This window comes from Empidonax traillii, unplaced genomic scaffold, assembly GCF_003031625.1.
Source record: "Empidonax traillii isolate 1590-97213 ecotype Southwest subspecies unplaced genomic scaffold, ASM303162v1 scaffold54:size2178333, whole genome shotgun sequence".
NCBI lineage: Eukaryota > Metazoa > Chordata > Aves > Passeriformes > Tyrannidae > Empidonax > Empidonax traillii.
In genome coordinates, this window is record NW_020955247.1 from 1,024,709 (window position 1) to 1,039,547 (window position 14,839).

General features: G+C 40.3%; 1 protein-coding gene across 3 annotated transcripts in view; it reads left to right on the forward strand.

Moving 5' to 3' along the window:
- The first annotated feature begins 5,769 nt into the window (after positions 1–5,769).
- The window catches only part of SNX24 (sorting nexin 24), an 87,906-nt gene continuing 78,836 nt past the window's right edge, over positions 5,770–14,839 (forward strand). For 2 of the 3 annotated variants that reach the window (XR_003570710.1, XM_027879339.1), the window contains exon 1: positions 5,770–5,880. Coding sequence is in view for 1 of the 3 variants with exons in the window: in XM_027879339.1 (XP_027735140.1) it covers positions 5,821–5,880 (60 nt within the window). In the remaining 2 variants the exon portion in view is untranslated. Of the gene's footprint in view, positions 5,884–14,839 lie in introns of all 3 variants that reach the window. The other variant, XM_027879340.1, reaches the window with a different exon arrangement.

The window sequence follows — 14,839 nt, forward strand, 5'->3', positions numbered from 1 at the left end:
AAGAACACAATACCGTTTCTGAACAGATGGAAATCTAAATTTAGCTGGAAGATCATACACTTTTTACAACAAAATTAGGGTAAACTAATTACAGATTAGTGTCTTGTGTTGTTTCTCTCTATAGTTCTGTTGACTCAGCATTTCTGGGAGTCTTCAAAGAAACTAGAAGGGGAAAAAAAACAAAACAAAACCAAACAAACAATAAAACCCAACAACAAAACCTTTATCAAGCATCTTTTTAAATGGTTAAATGCTAAAACCTTAAGCTTGTACTATCTTATGCATCAGTGTTTGTTCAGTCATTTATCTTGTAACTGCTTTTTGAAAAGCTCAAGTATGCCATAGGTTTATGATGAAGAAACAGATGTAGGCATAACACTCTGTTAAGTATTATGATGTACTTGACTTTGGCTTGCTTGCTAATGAAAACTGAACAACAACCTGAACAGCTCAATCTTTTACTTCAGGTTTGTTCCATTGAGAGTGAAAATTGTATTTCCAGAACTAAAGACTCAGTTTGGACATGCAGGGCTCAAAATCTGCAAGCATATCCTTTCATGATCTTTTTTGTATGTTTATCCAGCTTTCTTAGCTCATGATATTTTTTTTTTGCTTCTATCAGGATTAGAATTCAGTTGAATTATGGATCAGATTTCTTCTCCCTGTGAAGAGAGAATACAAAAGTGCCTCATAATAGTCTCCTAGCAAGGATTAGTGTGACTGTCTGTACTAGACAACTGAAAACAAGAATGGATTGTGTAGATTCTTTTCTTAAAACCTGTTGAGGAACAAAAGGATAATGGCATTTTTGGAGTTCAGTGTCACAGGTTGCTTATACAAAAACTTACAGGGTTTTTTTGCATCACAAGGTTAGCTTGAATAGAAGATCCAGATTAGCTGTCAGATTTGGCTAGCATAAAACTGTGGTTGTTTCAAGGATCTGTTAATTTATTTTGTGTATCTTCCCACTCATTATGAAGATTAAAGGTTTGCTTATTGCCTTTCTTAGTACAATTAACACCTTGCGTTAGCAGATGTTTCTTAATGCAGGTGTATGGAGGTGTTGCTGAACTACTTATTTGAAACTCACTCCCGCACATTGTGCTGAATTAAAGTATTTCCTTGAAACTCCAGGCAGTGTACCACAGAAGACACACTAGCATGAACAAAATGTTTGCTAAATCATGAACTGCACTTGGAATACTGAATAAAAGACAAAGCACTACAGAAGTATAGTTTACATTTTAGGTTAAAATAGTTTGTAGATGTTTGCAACAACTTAAAATCATCCCCATTCTTCTATCCATTATGTCAATGGTCCTTTTTGAACTAAAAATATATGACGTGAAGTGGCTCAAACTGAAGACGTGACTTCTTTCTTAAACTGATGTTCAGTGTACAATAAGTCTCTGATTCTTTAGTCACTATCCCTTTTAAAACAAAATATTCTGCTTCCCTATGCAATATTCCCTTGTCTAACTCTCCTAAGTTATTTTCCCTCTGAAAGCCTCATATGGGAGTTTATTTCAGCATCTGTGGAGCTCATGCCCCAAATATGTCAGTTTCTTTCAAACTGTGAAGATGAGTTGCTGGTTAGTATAGCCTGTGCATTTAAGCGAACAGTAAACATCCATTAAAATTATGTGAACAGTGAAATGATTGTCTTAAAGAAAAACAAATAGGAAAAAAAAAACCAAACCTACATTTTCTTCTCTTCTTCTACTTTAGAGTAGAACGTTCTGTGGAATAATTTTAATCTGTGGCAAAGTATGAGTCCACTACAATCATGTAAGAAAGAAGTTCAGGATTGTAACAGGTGAGGAGCTGAAGTTTCAGGTTGCTCAGGATGTTACTTGTTACCTGCTAAGATGATTCTACTGTTTTTTTCTTAATTCTTGTCTTCCATGGTTAAATTGGGGGTGAACTTGCTAATAATCCTTTGACTTCACTGGTAAACACTACTTTTTCTTTCTTTTTTTGTTTTTCCCCCAGATCAATGAGGAAATGACTAACATAGGGAAGGGATATAAATCCATATCTTTTTTCTGTCATTAGGAAAATATATCATTAAGAAAGAGCATATCCAAAATGTACACAAAGCAATTTAGGCAGAATCCTTCTAGCAGGATATTCGTATGAAAAATAAAGTAAAAGAAATATGCAATGAAAATGGAAGGGCAAGAAAAGACTTGAGATAAACTATATATCTGTTGTTGACTTTGGCAAGTTTACTTAAAACCAGCCTTACTGGTTGCAACTGCAAAATCGACAAATTTAGGACTACTATTTTTTTTATTCTGGCCTCTTGTTTTGATGTGTATTTTACTTATTACTTTTGCTGTCATTTTTTTATGGATTTCTTTGCATCTGTTCTGGAAACTAGCCATTTAGAAAGTCCTTGAATCATAAGAATTAGTGGAAACTGATCTTTCAGAGTTGCCTATATTCATTCCTTTTTCTCTCCTGTGAGCCATTCTAGCGTGATGAGTGTTAAGTCCTTCCTCCCTGTATGAGGAATTGCATTGTGACTACTTTGGAAAAAAAGAAATGCAGAAGTGGCCAACAAAGGGGGAGATTGTTGATTCATAGATTCATTTCAGTAATCATGGAAGGTTAAGGTAGAATATGATGACAGGTAACAGTTAACAACTGGAGGGAGTATATTATTAATTTATTTTACATTCTGGATCAGGTTAATTTAAGAATATTATCCAAGATACTGATACCTGTAACAACCTGTAACAACACCCAACGCTGAAGACCAACACCTACATTTCCTAGAGTCCCTTTGGGAGCCTGCTCAACAGATGAATTTGAATACTGTTTGTGTCACTGTTACCAGTACAGCTCAACCTTTTTACAGTGTTGCTTTTAAGATTACAAACATAGCTTTAATACGCCAGTTCAAGTCAAGCTACATTTAAAATACATTCTCCTTGCTTTGTTGTTTGTTGGAAGCATTGTGTCATCTGTGCAGTTATCTTTCAAAGACACAACTCCTGGATGGTTTTGAACAAACTCTGATAGCATTTTATAAACTAATGTTTCTTAAATTTTTGATCCTCAATGTGTTAGACATAAAGACAATTTTTTTTTTTATGTAACTTTAAAGATTAGCCAACTAATGATGATACATTGTGCAAATTAAGTATTTAACATTCCAAAACATATTGACTTATTCAGCTCACCATGTAATTTTCCTTGTTCCTCTTGGCTGATACACAGTCAAAAGTTCTATTATATTGTATTGAATTTGAAACCAGATTAATGTCTAAAACTTTTCATTGTTAATAAGTTATATGATATTAAGAAGAAAAGTAGCTTTTTGAAATTATTGCTTATTAGATTGCAAACACCCACAAACAGTGCTCCTATGAAATTCTTCTACTAGTTTCTCATCAGCATAAATGCATTATGGCACAAATGGTGTCATTAGAGTTACCATCTGTTTTGCATTAGGGGAAGAAGAGAAACTAAACCTGAAGACTGGATTCTTAGCCAGAAAGTAACAGTTATGATAGCATGATAATTATTTTCTAGCATGCCCACATTTCCCAGGCTGATACGACTACCACTGTATAGTGCTAGTCTTCCCTTGGGATTACTATAATGTGTTAATCAGAGGGTGCTTTGGGTAAGAATGGGATTTTTTATTCATGCCTGTCTGCCCAAGGACACACAGGAGGACTGGAAACACTGCTCTTGACACCTCTGCCACAGTGGTGTGAGCAATGTTCGGACTGTCCTGCTTGCCATCAGCAGTTGAGGGTACTGGCATAGGAGCAGTGATGTGCAGAAGCAGCTATTTTTTTTATTATTTTTGTTTGCTACTTTGCTTTAGATTAACAAAGCGAACTCAGTTTGCCTTAATCCTCTTGGTTTTATTCAGACAATTACTATTTTGTATTGAATTCCTAAAGTCACAGCTGTTTGCTTAGATCAAAATATAATTAAATTTACCTGCCAGTAAAATAAAGAGAAATGGAAAGAAAAGGAACCTGTAATGTTCTCCTCTCCCTCCCCACTGTCACTAACCTAGAAGGAAGCAAGTTAGTTTTCAAAAGACATTTCAAGAAGCCGATAGTGTAACCAGAGACATCACATAGTTTGTTTTCTGTCGTTTTTTGATGTATGTTATTATACTTGACTCTGCTTATGCAAAATCAAACCCTGTATATACATGAATTTATACTGGTAGCTGCTCTGTGAAAGTTCAGTAAGAACTGAATGGTGACGTTGCCCATCTCAACCCGTTTAGTGTCTTGAGACTTTCCATCATTCATAAAACCTTACAGCTGCAATATCTAATACAAAGCTGCAGTTGTCATTTTGCAGTGCTTCCAAATGGTTTGAAGCTTGGGGTTAGCAGATTTATGAGGTGGGAATGTTTGCCCATGCAACAGTATTGCCTACTAAATGCACCTGATATTCCACCTTCTGTTTCTGCTCCATTGCTCTTTAAGCCATAGAACACCTACTTATGTTGGACAGTGAGAAGTATTATTTAATTTCTCAAATGGCTAGAAATCATCTGCATATCTCTGAAATTGTTTGATTTGCTCTGCTAAATAACAAAGTTAAGAGGCGGCTTCTCAGGAACAGACACAACATGGGCAACTTTCCGCAGCGCTGTTTTCCCCTCCTCCCCACCTTGTTTTCATGTCTGTTTACAACAGGCATTATGAAAAGTACTGTATTTGTTTGTTAACCAAACTGGTCATGGCAGAATTCAGCAGGACCTCAATAGGCTGGAGAATTGGGCAGAGAGGAACCTAATGAAGTTCATCAAAGGCAAGGGTATGGTCCTGCACCTGGGAATGAATAACCCCAAGTACCAGCATAAGTTAAGCAAGAACTACTAGAGAGCAGTTCTGCAGAGAAGGACCTGGGTGTCTTGGTGGATGACAAGTTGACTATGGGCTGGCAGTGTGGCCTTGCAGCCAGAAGGGACAATGGTACCCTGGAAGAATGTGGCCAGCAGGTAGAGGGAGGTGATCTTCCCCCTCTATTCAGCCATGGTGGGAACACATTTGGCGTGCTGTGTCTAATTCTGGGTTCCTCAGAGCAAGGAAAGACAAGGTGGTATTGGAGAGGGTTCAGTGGGAGGTCACAAAGATGGTTGGGGGTCTGGAGCATTTCCCTTATGAGGAAAGACTGTGAGAGCTGGGCCTGTTTATCTGGAGAAAAGACTGAGAGCAGGGATCTCATCAATACATACAAGTCTCTCCAAGGCAGGTGCCAAGAGGATGGTGCCAGACTCTTTTCAGTGCTGCCCGGTGACAGGACAAGGAGCAATGGCCGTAACCCAGAACACAAGAAGTTCCATGTCAACACAAGGAAACTTCTTTATCTTGAGGGTGGCAAGATGCCCATGGAGGTCGTGGAGTTTCCCCCTATGGAGATAATTCAAAATCCTCCTGAACACGTTCCTGTGTCACCTGTTATAGGTGGCCCTGCCGTTGCAGAGGTGTTGGACCTCATGATCCCCAGAGATCTCTTCTAAATTTTCGGTGATTCTGGTTCGAGCTGCAGTGCGAATTTAGAACCGGATAAATTCATGCCTCGGGGATTTAAATTTTTTTTTCCCTTCATTTTTCTGTGTCCTGACGTAACGCTGCAGGTCTGGCTGTGCCGAGAGCCGATGTTCTCACACACTGCCTTTAAACCCGCTCCTTCCCGAGGATCCCGCGCCGTTCCCGCCGCTCCCGGCGCGCCGGGGCACCCGGGGGGGCGGGGTCAGCCGGCCGCGGCCCCGCCCCCCGTCACGTGCTGGGCGTCACGTGATCGCGCCGATGGCGGCGGCGCGGTGAGGGCGCCGGCATGGAGGTGTTCATCCCGTCCTTCCGATACGAGGAGAGCGAGCTGGAGCGCGGCTACACGGTGAGCTGCGCCTCGGGACGGACAGCTGGCGGCTCCGAGCCAAGGCTGCCCCGGGGGGCCGGGCGTCGAGGGGCCGCCTCGCTCAGCCCAGCACTGCCCAGCCCTGCCTTGACCTGCCTAACCCATCGCTGCCCTGCCCAGGCCAGCACTGCCCAGCTGTGTCCAGCCCTGCCTTGACCTGCTCAAGCCCAGCCCATCCCCAGCCCATCCCAAACCCATCCCATCCCATCCCAAACCCATCCCATCCCATCCCAAACCCATCCCAAACCCATCCCATCCCATCCCATTCCATCCCATCCCATCCCTGCCCAGTCCATTCCTGCCCTGTCCAGCCAAGCCCTGCTGGTCATATTGCATGCCATCCCATCCCTGCTCAGCCCAGCCTTGTCCATCCCATTCCATCGCTACCCTGCCCTGTTCTTGCACAGGAAGGTGCTGCCAGCCCGCCAGGCTCCTGCTGTCCCAGGCGAGCTCTGTGCTCAGAGCTGGTGCAGTGGGAGAGGGGAGAGGCATCTGCTCCCTGCTGAGAGAGGCACATGCTGGGTCCAGGTCTGGGCTCCCAACGAAAGTAGTTGTAGTGAGCCCAGTGCAGAGCCAAACATCATGAAGAGACTGGACTATCTCCTGCATGAGAGAAGGCTCAGAGAGCCGGGATGTCACACAAAAGAGATGGGACAGGGACATTTCATCAATGTGTACAAATGATCTGAATGAAGAGAATTGAGGGGCAGGACTCTTCTTGTTGGTATCTGGTGACGTATGCATGGCAGTGGGCAAACATCAGACACAGGGAACACCATCTAAGTGTAGGACAAGACTGGTTTGTTGCCATGAGGGTGGTCAAGCATAGGTTGTCCAGGGGACTGTGAATCTCCGTCCTTGCAGGTTCTTTAAAACTACCTGGACACGGTCCTGGGCAGCCTGCTGTATAGCCGATCCTTCTTGAGCAGGCAGGTTAGTCTGAACAGTTTTTAGAGGTCCTCTTTGTTCCCAGTGGTTTTCTCATCCCACAAAACTGCTGGACTGTAACACTTCCACATGTTGCTGGGTAGAGACAGGGGAGGCTGTGGATCAAAAGCCAAGGGATTTGACTGAATGTGGATATTCAAGGCTAGCTTCTTTTATTAAACGTATTAATTCAGTAGTTTGGAGCTGCTAAGAAATACCAAGAAAAAATGAAGTCCAGGTGAATTGCTAGAAGGTTGATCCATGTAGGCATAGTTCCATGAAACAAGTGCATCTGCCTGATTCTTAATGCAGTAGATTATTTGGTCCTCACTACTGGCAAGTGTTTGCGAGCCCTGTAAACCACTTCATTAATGTGGGAGTGTAACTGCATTAATATTTCTGTCTCTTAGGTGAACTTAAATGTAAGTGGTTCCCTGCAACGTATCTGTGTGATTTTGGGGAATGAAACTGGCTTTAAAACATTTTGCTAAGTGTGGTTACAATAGCACAGACTAATCCCACCGTGTCCTAGTTGAGGAGGTTAGTTGGAAGTGACAGAGTGATTTCTAAGATGCATGTATTACACAAATAAGATTTTTCATAACAGTGTTTATTTTTAGTATTTGTTTTTAGTGTGTTTTTTATTTCTTTAATTGTAATTCTGTCAGTGAATCCTGCTATCTAGAGGGTTTAATTTTTTTAAATTTCATGAATGTTAAGTTTTTTAATCTTCAAAGAAATTAGAAATGAAACTGTATCTTTTCTAGAAGTCTTTCGAGAAAATGATCTTGTGAGTGAAAATCTTTGATTACAACACTGTTGTACAGCACTTTTGATTACAACACTGATTGTACAGCACTTTTCCTCTCGAGTCACACTCTGTTGATGAGTCAAACTCATGGATCTGAAACTTGCTGTAGCTCAGCAGATTTTGGTAGTTGTTCCTGCGTGATCCTTTTGTCTTTTCAGATTAGAGGGTTCTATACTACATCCCATACAAAAATTATCGTGCTGTATGTTGACCATGAAACTGTACTAGAAGTGGTAGCTGGAGTTTGTCTGGACCAGCCATGCTTGTGGGATAGGATATGGAAAGCTGTTATGATGATACCACTGTGTATTTCCTTTATGTTTTAAAGAGCTTATGGGCTATGCATGAGAAAAGCTTATGCCAATGTAATTGTCCATTTGTTATATTGCTAAATAATTTGCATAAGTATTGTTCCAGGTACAGAAATGCAGATGAGTATACTGTATGCCCTCCTTCCAGCAAAACTGAGGTTAATGAAAGCTAGTATATTGCTCTGTACTAGCTAGGAAGATACTGTGTAGACAGATATATTTTCTTACATATTTACAATAGAAATTATTTTGCTTTGAGGAACAAAGTGGTTTCACTTGGATGGTTGGAGCTTGTGGGTGTTTCTGTGTCCATACCACATCAGCTATCATTCTTGTGGGGGTTAACAGCCAGGAGGAGTATAGGTACCACTATAAAATTTGGGAATTGCAGGGTGATAAAGTCTTTATGATTAAGAAGATGTTTCACCAGTTCTGTGCTGTCTAAACCTGATGAATTAGAAAAGTTAAGTGGAGTAAGTGCCACTGTGAAGTATTATCTTTCTGACATGTAACCTTCAATTAAAGGGAATGGGTGTAGTATATCTGAGTAAAATATGGTATTTTTCTATGAAATTATATAGGCAACTCAGTTTTAGTTAGTTTGCATCATCACCTTTATGTATAGTATTACCTTTTAAAACAGTTTGGTGATAAAAGTCAAGGAAAGTGTATAGTTCCCAATGAACACAGCTGGCAAACTGGTAACAATGGACAAGAAAAGGTTGAGCTCTTTAAGAACTTTTTTTGCCTCATTCTTCACTTGCAGTCTCTTTTCCCTTACTTCTCAAGTAAATGGGCTGCAAGACAGGGACTGGGGGAGCAAAGGGCTTCCCACTGTGAGAGATCAGGTTCATGAGGAACCCAAACATGTCTGCAGGACATGAGGAGATGCATTCCAGAGTACTGTGGGAATTGGTTGGTATAGTTGCTAACCGCTCTCCATGAGATTCAAAAAGGCATGGCAGTCAGGTAACTGGAAAACAGGAAGCATTGTACCTGTCTTTAAAAAGGGTAGAAAAGAGAATCCTTGGAACTACCAACCTCTGTGCCTGAAAAGTTCGTGGAACAGATCCCCCTAGAAGCTCTGCTAAGGCACATGGAGAACAGGGAAGTGATTTGGGAAACCCAGCATGGCTTTGTCAAGGTCAAGTCCTACCTGACCAACCCAGTGGCCTTCTGTGGTGGAGTAGCTACATCAGTGGGCAAGGGAAGGTCTACAGATGTCATTTATCTGGACTTCTGTAAGGACTTTGACACAGTCCCCCACAACATCCTTCTCTCTAAATTGGAGGGAGATGGATTCTCTGGCTTGACTGTTAGTTAAATGGGTAAAGAATTGGTTGGACAGTCACATCCAGAAGATAGTGGTCAATGGCTCAGAGTCCTGATGGATATCAGTGACAAGTGGTGCCCTCAGTGATCTGTATTGGAACCAGTGTTGCTTAATATCTTCATTGTTGTCACAGACAGAGGGATTGAGTGCACACTTAGCAAATTTGCAGATGACACCAAGCTGGGTGATGCTGTTGACACATCTGAAGGACAGGATGCCATCCGGAGGCACCTGGACAAGTGGGTCCATGGGATCCACATGAGGTTTAAAAAGGCTAATTGCACTTTTTCTGGGGTTGTTTGGGGCAACACCTGGTATTCATAGAGGCTAGGGGATGTAGGAATCAAGAGCAATCCCATAGAGAAGGACTTGTTGGTGCTGGTGGATGAGAGACTGGACACGAGCCAGCAATGTACACTCACAGCCCAGAAAGCCAGCTGTGTCCTGGGGTGCATCAAAAGCACTATGGCCAACAGGGCAAGGGAGGGGATTCTGTCCCTCTTCTCTGCTTTTGTGAGATCCCACCTGGAAGGGGTCTGCTGCATCCGTCTGAGGTCCTCAACATGGGAAAGACAGGGACTGTTGGAGTGAGTCCAGAGAAGGGCCACAGAAATGGATCAAAGGGGTGAGGCACCTCTGCTATGAGGAAAGGCTAAGAGAGTTGGCATGTCTAGCCCAGACCAGAGAGGCCTCAGGGAGACATTTTTGCAGTCCTTCAGTATATAAGAAGAGCTTTTAAGAAAGATGAGGACAAGTTTGTTAGTAGGGTTTGTTGCAATAGGACAAGCAGCGATGGTTTTGGATTAAAAGAGGGTATATTCAGAATAGACGTAAGGAACACAGTTTTTACAGTGAGGGTGGTGAAACACTTCAGAGATTGCTCAGAGAGGTTTTAGATACCCCATCCCTGGAAGTATTCAAGGTCAGGTTGGACGGGGCTCTGAGCAATCTGATCTAGCTGATGTCTCTGCTTATTGCAGGGGTGGTGGATTATGTGACCATTAAAAGTCCCTTCCAACCAAAACTATTGTATGATTCTGTGATCACTGGGGTACTACTTTACACAGTTGATCTTTTTACTACTTTCTTTCCCAGAAGTGCTGTCTTGCTCAAAATTAAAATATTTTCTTGGAATAGCTGAAACAAGGAACTATCAGAGATTATGCAATTAATAGCAGAAAAGGGTGATGGAACTTCGGGCAAATAGAAGATTGCTCACTTGCTGGCTGCCCACCTCACTTGCCAGGGGTTACAAGGTTATGTCCTCTGCACTATGGTTGCTGGGGCCATTGCAGAGAAACAGAACTGAGGAAGGGGTTTTTGGGAAGAGTGGTGATTTGTCATCCTAGTGTCTTTTCTAGAAACAGCAATGGTGCTGACCTCCTGCATGAAATGAGAGACTGAAGGGAGAGTTGTTCCTCTCTGTAGGGGCTCTGCATGATTTCCTGACATCTCTTCCTTTCTGGTTTCCTACCTTTAGCAAAGCAGAATCCAATGCCCCTGGATTCAGGCTGCCACTGTTGTGTTCTTACTTCCTGGAAAGAAAAGACACAAAAGGAATGTTTGTCCTTTTCTTTAAAGAAATTCATTACCAATTTACTGCTCTGTTTTCAGCTTTACCCTGAAACCTGTTTTTTCAAAAAAAATAATTCTCTGATATTGTTAGGTAGTACTGGGAAAGTGGAATGGGCAGGAAGACCCATCAGTTCTGGGAAAGTGGAATGAGCAGAAACCCATCAGTTCTGGGGAGAGGGTGGAAATGACTTGCCATAGAAAGAGGAAATTTCTTCCCAGCTTCAGACTGAAAACTACAGTGAAATTAAGAAGTAGAGTGGAGTCTTGACCAGAGAATTAAAAGATTAGAAAGAAAACTTAGGGAGAAGTCTTATTATAAAGCACTTGAGATTGAGTTCTGTCAGCAAAGTAAATGGGAAACACAGTTTTTTCAAAAGTCTTTGTTTCAGGAGCTCAGCTTTACTAAAGAACTATTACTCTGATATAAGATCTTGAAAGTCTTTTTCCTTCACTGTCCCTCCATCCCCCCCAAAAAACCCCAAAAAAGCAAAACAAAACAAAATGCAAAAAAAAAACCCAAACCAAAAACCAAACAAAACCACAAACAAACAAAAAAACCCTCACACCAAAAAAAACCCCAAAACAAACAAACAAAAAAACCCTGCTGGAATAAACTTGCACTTTTTCCAGTTCTGTTTGGAGTATACATAAAATGATGAAACACAGAATAAGGAAAATGTCTGTTTTCCTCATGGACAATTAAACTTCATTGCCAGTTTAAATTGATGACTCTAGCTTCTAAACTATTGAGCCTTTGCTAATAAATGCAACAGTTGTTCATAATTTGGCAGTGAATGACCTTTAAATGTAGACGCTTACTAAGGATGTCCCTAGAGAACAATTCAACTTCAGAATGACACCCACGTGTTCTTGTTATCATTTAAATGTGCTCCCTTTGTCAATACTAGAATAATAAATACTAGTTAGATTTCTAATGTTGATTCAGATCCCAGGAAACTTACTGAATAAATTAGTGTACATTTGATTTATATTGACCAAAAAAATTTTACAGTGGTATATTGCAGGTCAAGGTGACATACATTTAAATGTGTTGTAGAGCAGAGGGCATACTTGACTGACACGAGTGCTTACTGTGTTTTTAATTAACACTTCCAATACTACTCCCCAAATTTTCTTGGAGTTGCAAATGTTGTGGAAGTAAGATATGCCACTTAAGATCCTAAACTACTGTGAGTTTTTTGGAAGTCCATAGACTTTACCTCCATAGAAGCTATTTAATTACTAGGTTATACTCTTCTATATGGAAGTATAAAACCACGAACACTTAAAGTTTGGTATAGTTTACGTATTTCAGCATTCTTTACTGTTATAGTAAATGTACATAGAGTAAAAAAAGGGGAAGTTTTTACTTGTTCTTCCATATGAAGCCTAAAAGTAAACCACAATAGCAAATTATAAAGGGGTAATATTTGTAAGTATTGTAGTTACAAAGCACGGAGGGAGTAATTATGAGTATATGTAAAAACGCTTTGAAGAATTGCTATTCTAACCCTTTCACTGAGTGTCTGGACTGTGTAAATTTGGTAGTTTTAAAAAAATCTGAACAAGGTTTGAGTGCCTTGAGTATGAAATCTGTCAGTGTAAAGTACTTGCTTACCAGTCTGCTTGTACAAGCTCACCATGTGTTAACATTGTCCTGTTGAAATCAGTGACACACCAGTCACTCCAAGTTCAAGGAAGTTAAACAGAAGTATTATATCTGTTGGATTTAATTAGATTATTTTACAGTCTTAGTGTCTTCACAGAGGATTTTCAGATTACTCTGCAAGGGAGCCAGAGTAGTTCTGTACAGATGTGTTTCTTTCCTACAGGGATGATGAAGACGATAATTTGACAGATTCTGTAATGTCAGAAAAATGCTATTTTGATCATTTATTTTTGTTTGTTTGTTTGTTTGTTTGTTTGTTTGTTTGTTTTTGCAGTTACAATGAAGGAGCATGTATTAGTGGAGGGAATAGACCTGATAATTTTTTTTTTTTTTTGGTGGTAACTTGTGCATTTGTCAGCAGTGATGATTAGATTTCTTTCCTCCAGTCAGCTTTCCTGTTGACAGACTTTGTCAGTGCTGTGACCACTTTGTATGCATTAGGAACTTGAAGTGTGTAAAATAAGACACAAAGAATTTTGCAATGCGCGTGATGGCAGCTAAGGCAGAAACTAGAAAAAGGTAAAACCTGAGGAAGAGAAAACTGACTGAATGTGTACATAGCAATCAATTAAAGGTGTTTCCTCTCTTATGCGTTTAATCTGCTTCAGAGTGCAGACGGGTTAGACATAGACATACAGCTCCAGTGCTCTCTAATTGTTGTGCAGTTGCTCAAAGGCCCACATAAGATTTTTCTGAGCAGGAAATCCCTTTTGCTTTATTCCTGAGATGAGGGTCAGCAGTTAATACAGAAACAGCAGTGTGATCACCTATGTATCAGTTTGTCCTCTCAAAGACCAAAAGTTGAGACAGTCTGTCATTAAACCACAACTGCAAAGCATCCATTATCCATTTCCTTCCCAAGATCTATTGGTTTGCAGTTTTGATGAGGAAGTTACATTTTCAGAAAGATTAGGATTAGTAGGTCATTCAAACATGCATTACAATAGAGATATTTGAATTCCATTGTAATTTTGAGAGGTATTTGTGACAAAATTTTGTTAATAATATAATGCCAGCAGGGGAATTATTTCATCAGAGGATCCATGCTTGGCTGCTCCTGGTCGTGTTTTCCACCCATATAGCATCAAGTTATGATAATTGTAAAATCTTGTTAACAAAGATAGTGTTAAACCTATGTACATTGTTTACTTGCCAGGAGTGAGAACACACCAGGCTTTAAAATGCAACATGAACCAAAATGTAAGAGATTTTTCCTTTTTTTATTATTGCAGCACACATTTTAATTGGTCTTTGAATTTTTTAATGTCTGGTATAATTCACTCCAGGTTTAATTGGTAATTAGTCACCATTGTTATAGCACTTATGTTGTTATCTTGGACTTTCCATATATGATACCTAAGAGATGCTTGCACGGCGGAGTGCTTGGTGGTAGAACTTCAGTGCTGCATTTAGGTACAGTGGAAATGAATACTTCAGGTAGTGTGCTAATGGATGCTTTCCAGCTGCCATTTTCTGAATACGCTTACTGTAAGCAACCATTATTGTTCCTGTTTACAGGAATACTTGTATCAAATTTTCATTTTCAGTTTTCTCTAAGCCTGAACTTTCTGTGGCTTGGGGAAGACTGAAATAGCACTGTAGAGCATTCTGGAAGGGGATTTTGATGACAAAACAAGAGTGTTGTCATTCCCTTTGAAAGTGGCATTGTATTTTTAATGGGAAATGAAAGGAGAAATGTATGTAGTCTGTTAGCAAACTGATTTATTCTTAGGTGTCCTGATGATAAAGGTCTTGCAGCTAGAACATGACTACTCTCTTTCTGTGAACAGGTTTTTTTAAAATATTATTTCAACCTATATAAATATGTAACATTCCACAAACCAGTAAATGTTGTAGTGTTGGACTTTTTAAAAATAAAGTATTTTAGGCAAAGCAGTAAGGCTTGGATACTTTTAGCCATTGAAATGAGAGAGCATTCCATGAGAAAGGAGCACCATCTCCATGCCAGGTTTGAAACAATTATTTCTTCTCATTCCTCCTCTGTTGGTGCAGTGAGAGCTCCACCTCCTGTTCAAGAAAACCTTCAGTTCTAAAAGCATATAAATAGGAAATCTCAGACTGATTTTGGATGTTGAATTTGCCCTCAGAGTAGCTACAATTTAGTAATTTATAAGAAGTGACAGCCAAACCTCCGCTGCAACTTACATCTAGTGGTTTATTTATTTGTATGTCTCAGGGCTTGTGGGTCCCAGTTAAGATCAGGGCCTCTACTTGACAGTTGTGAAATAATGAACATGGTACACAGAGTTTCAAAAATCACTCTTGAAAGAAGTTGCCTACACTAGATAATA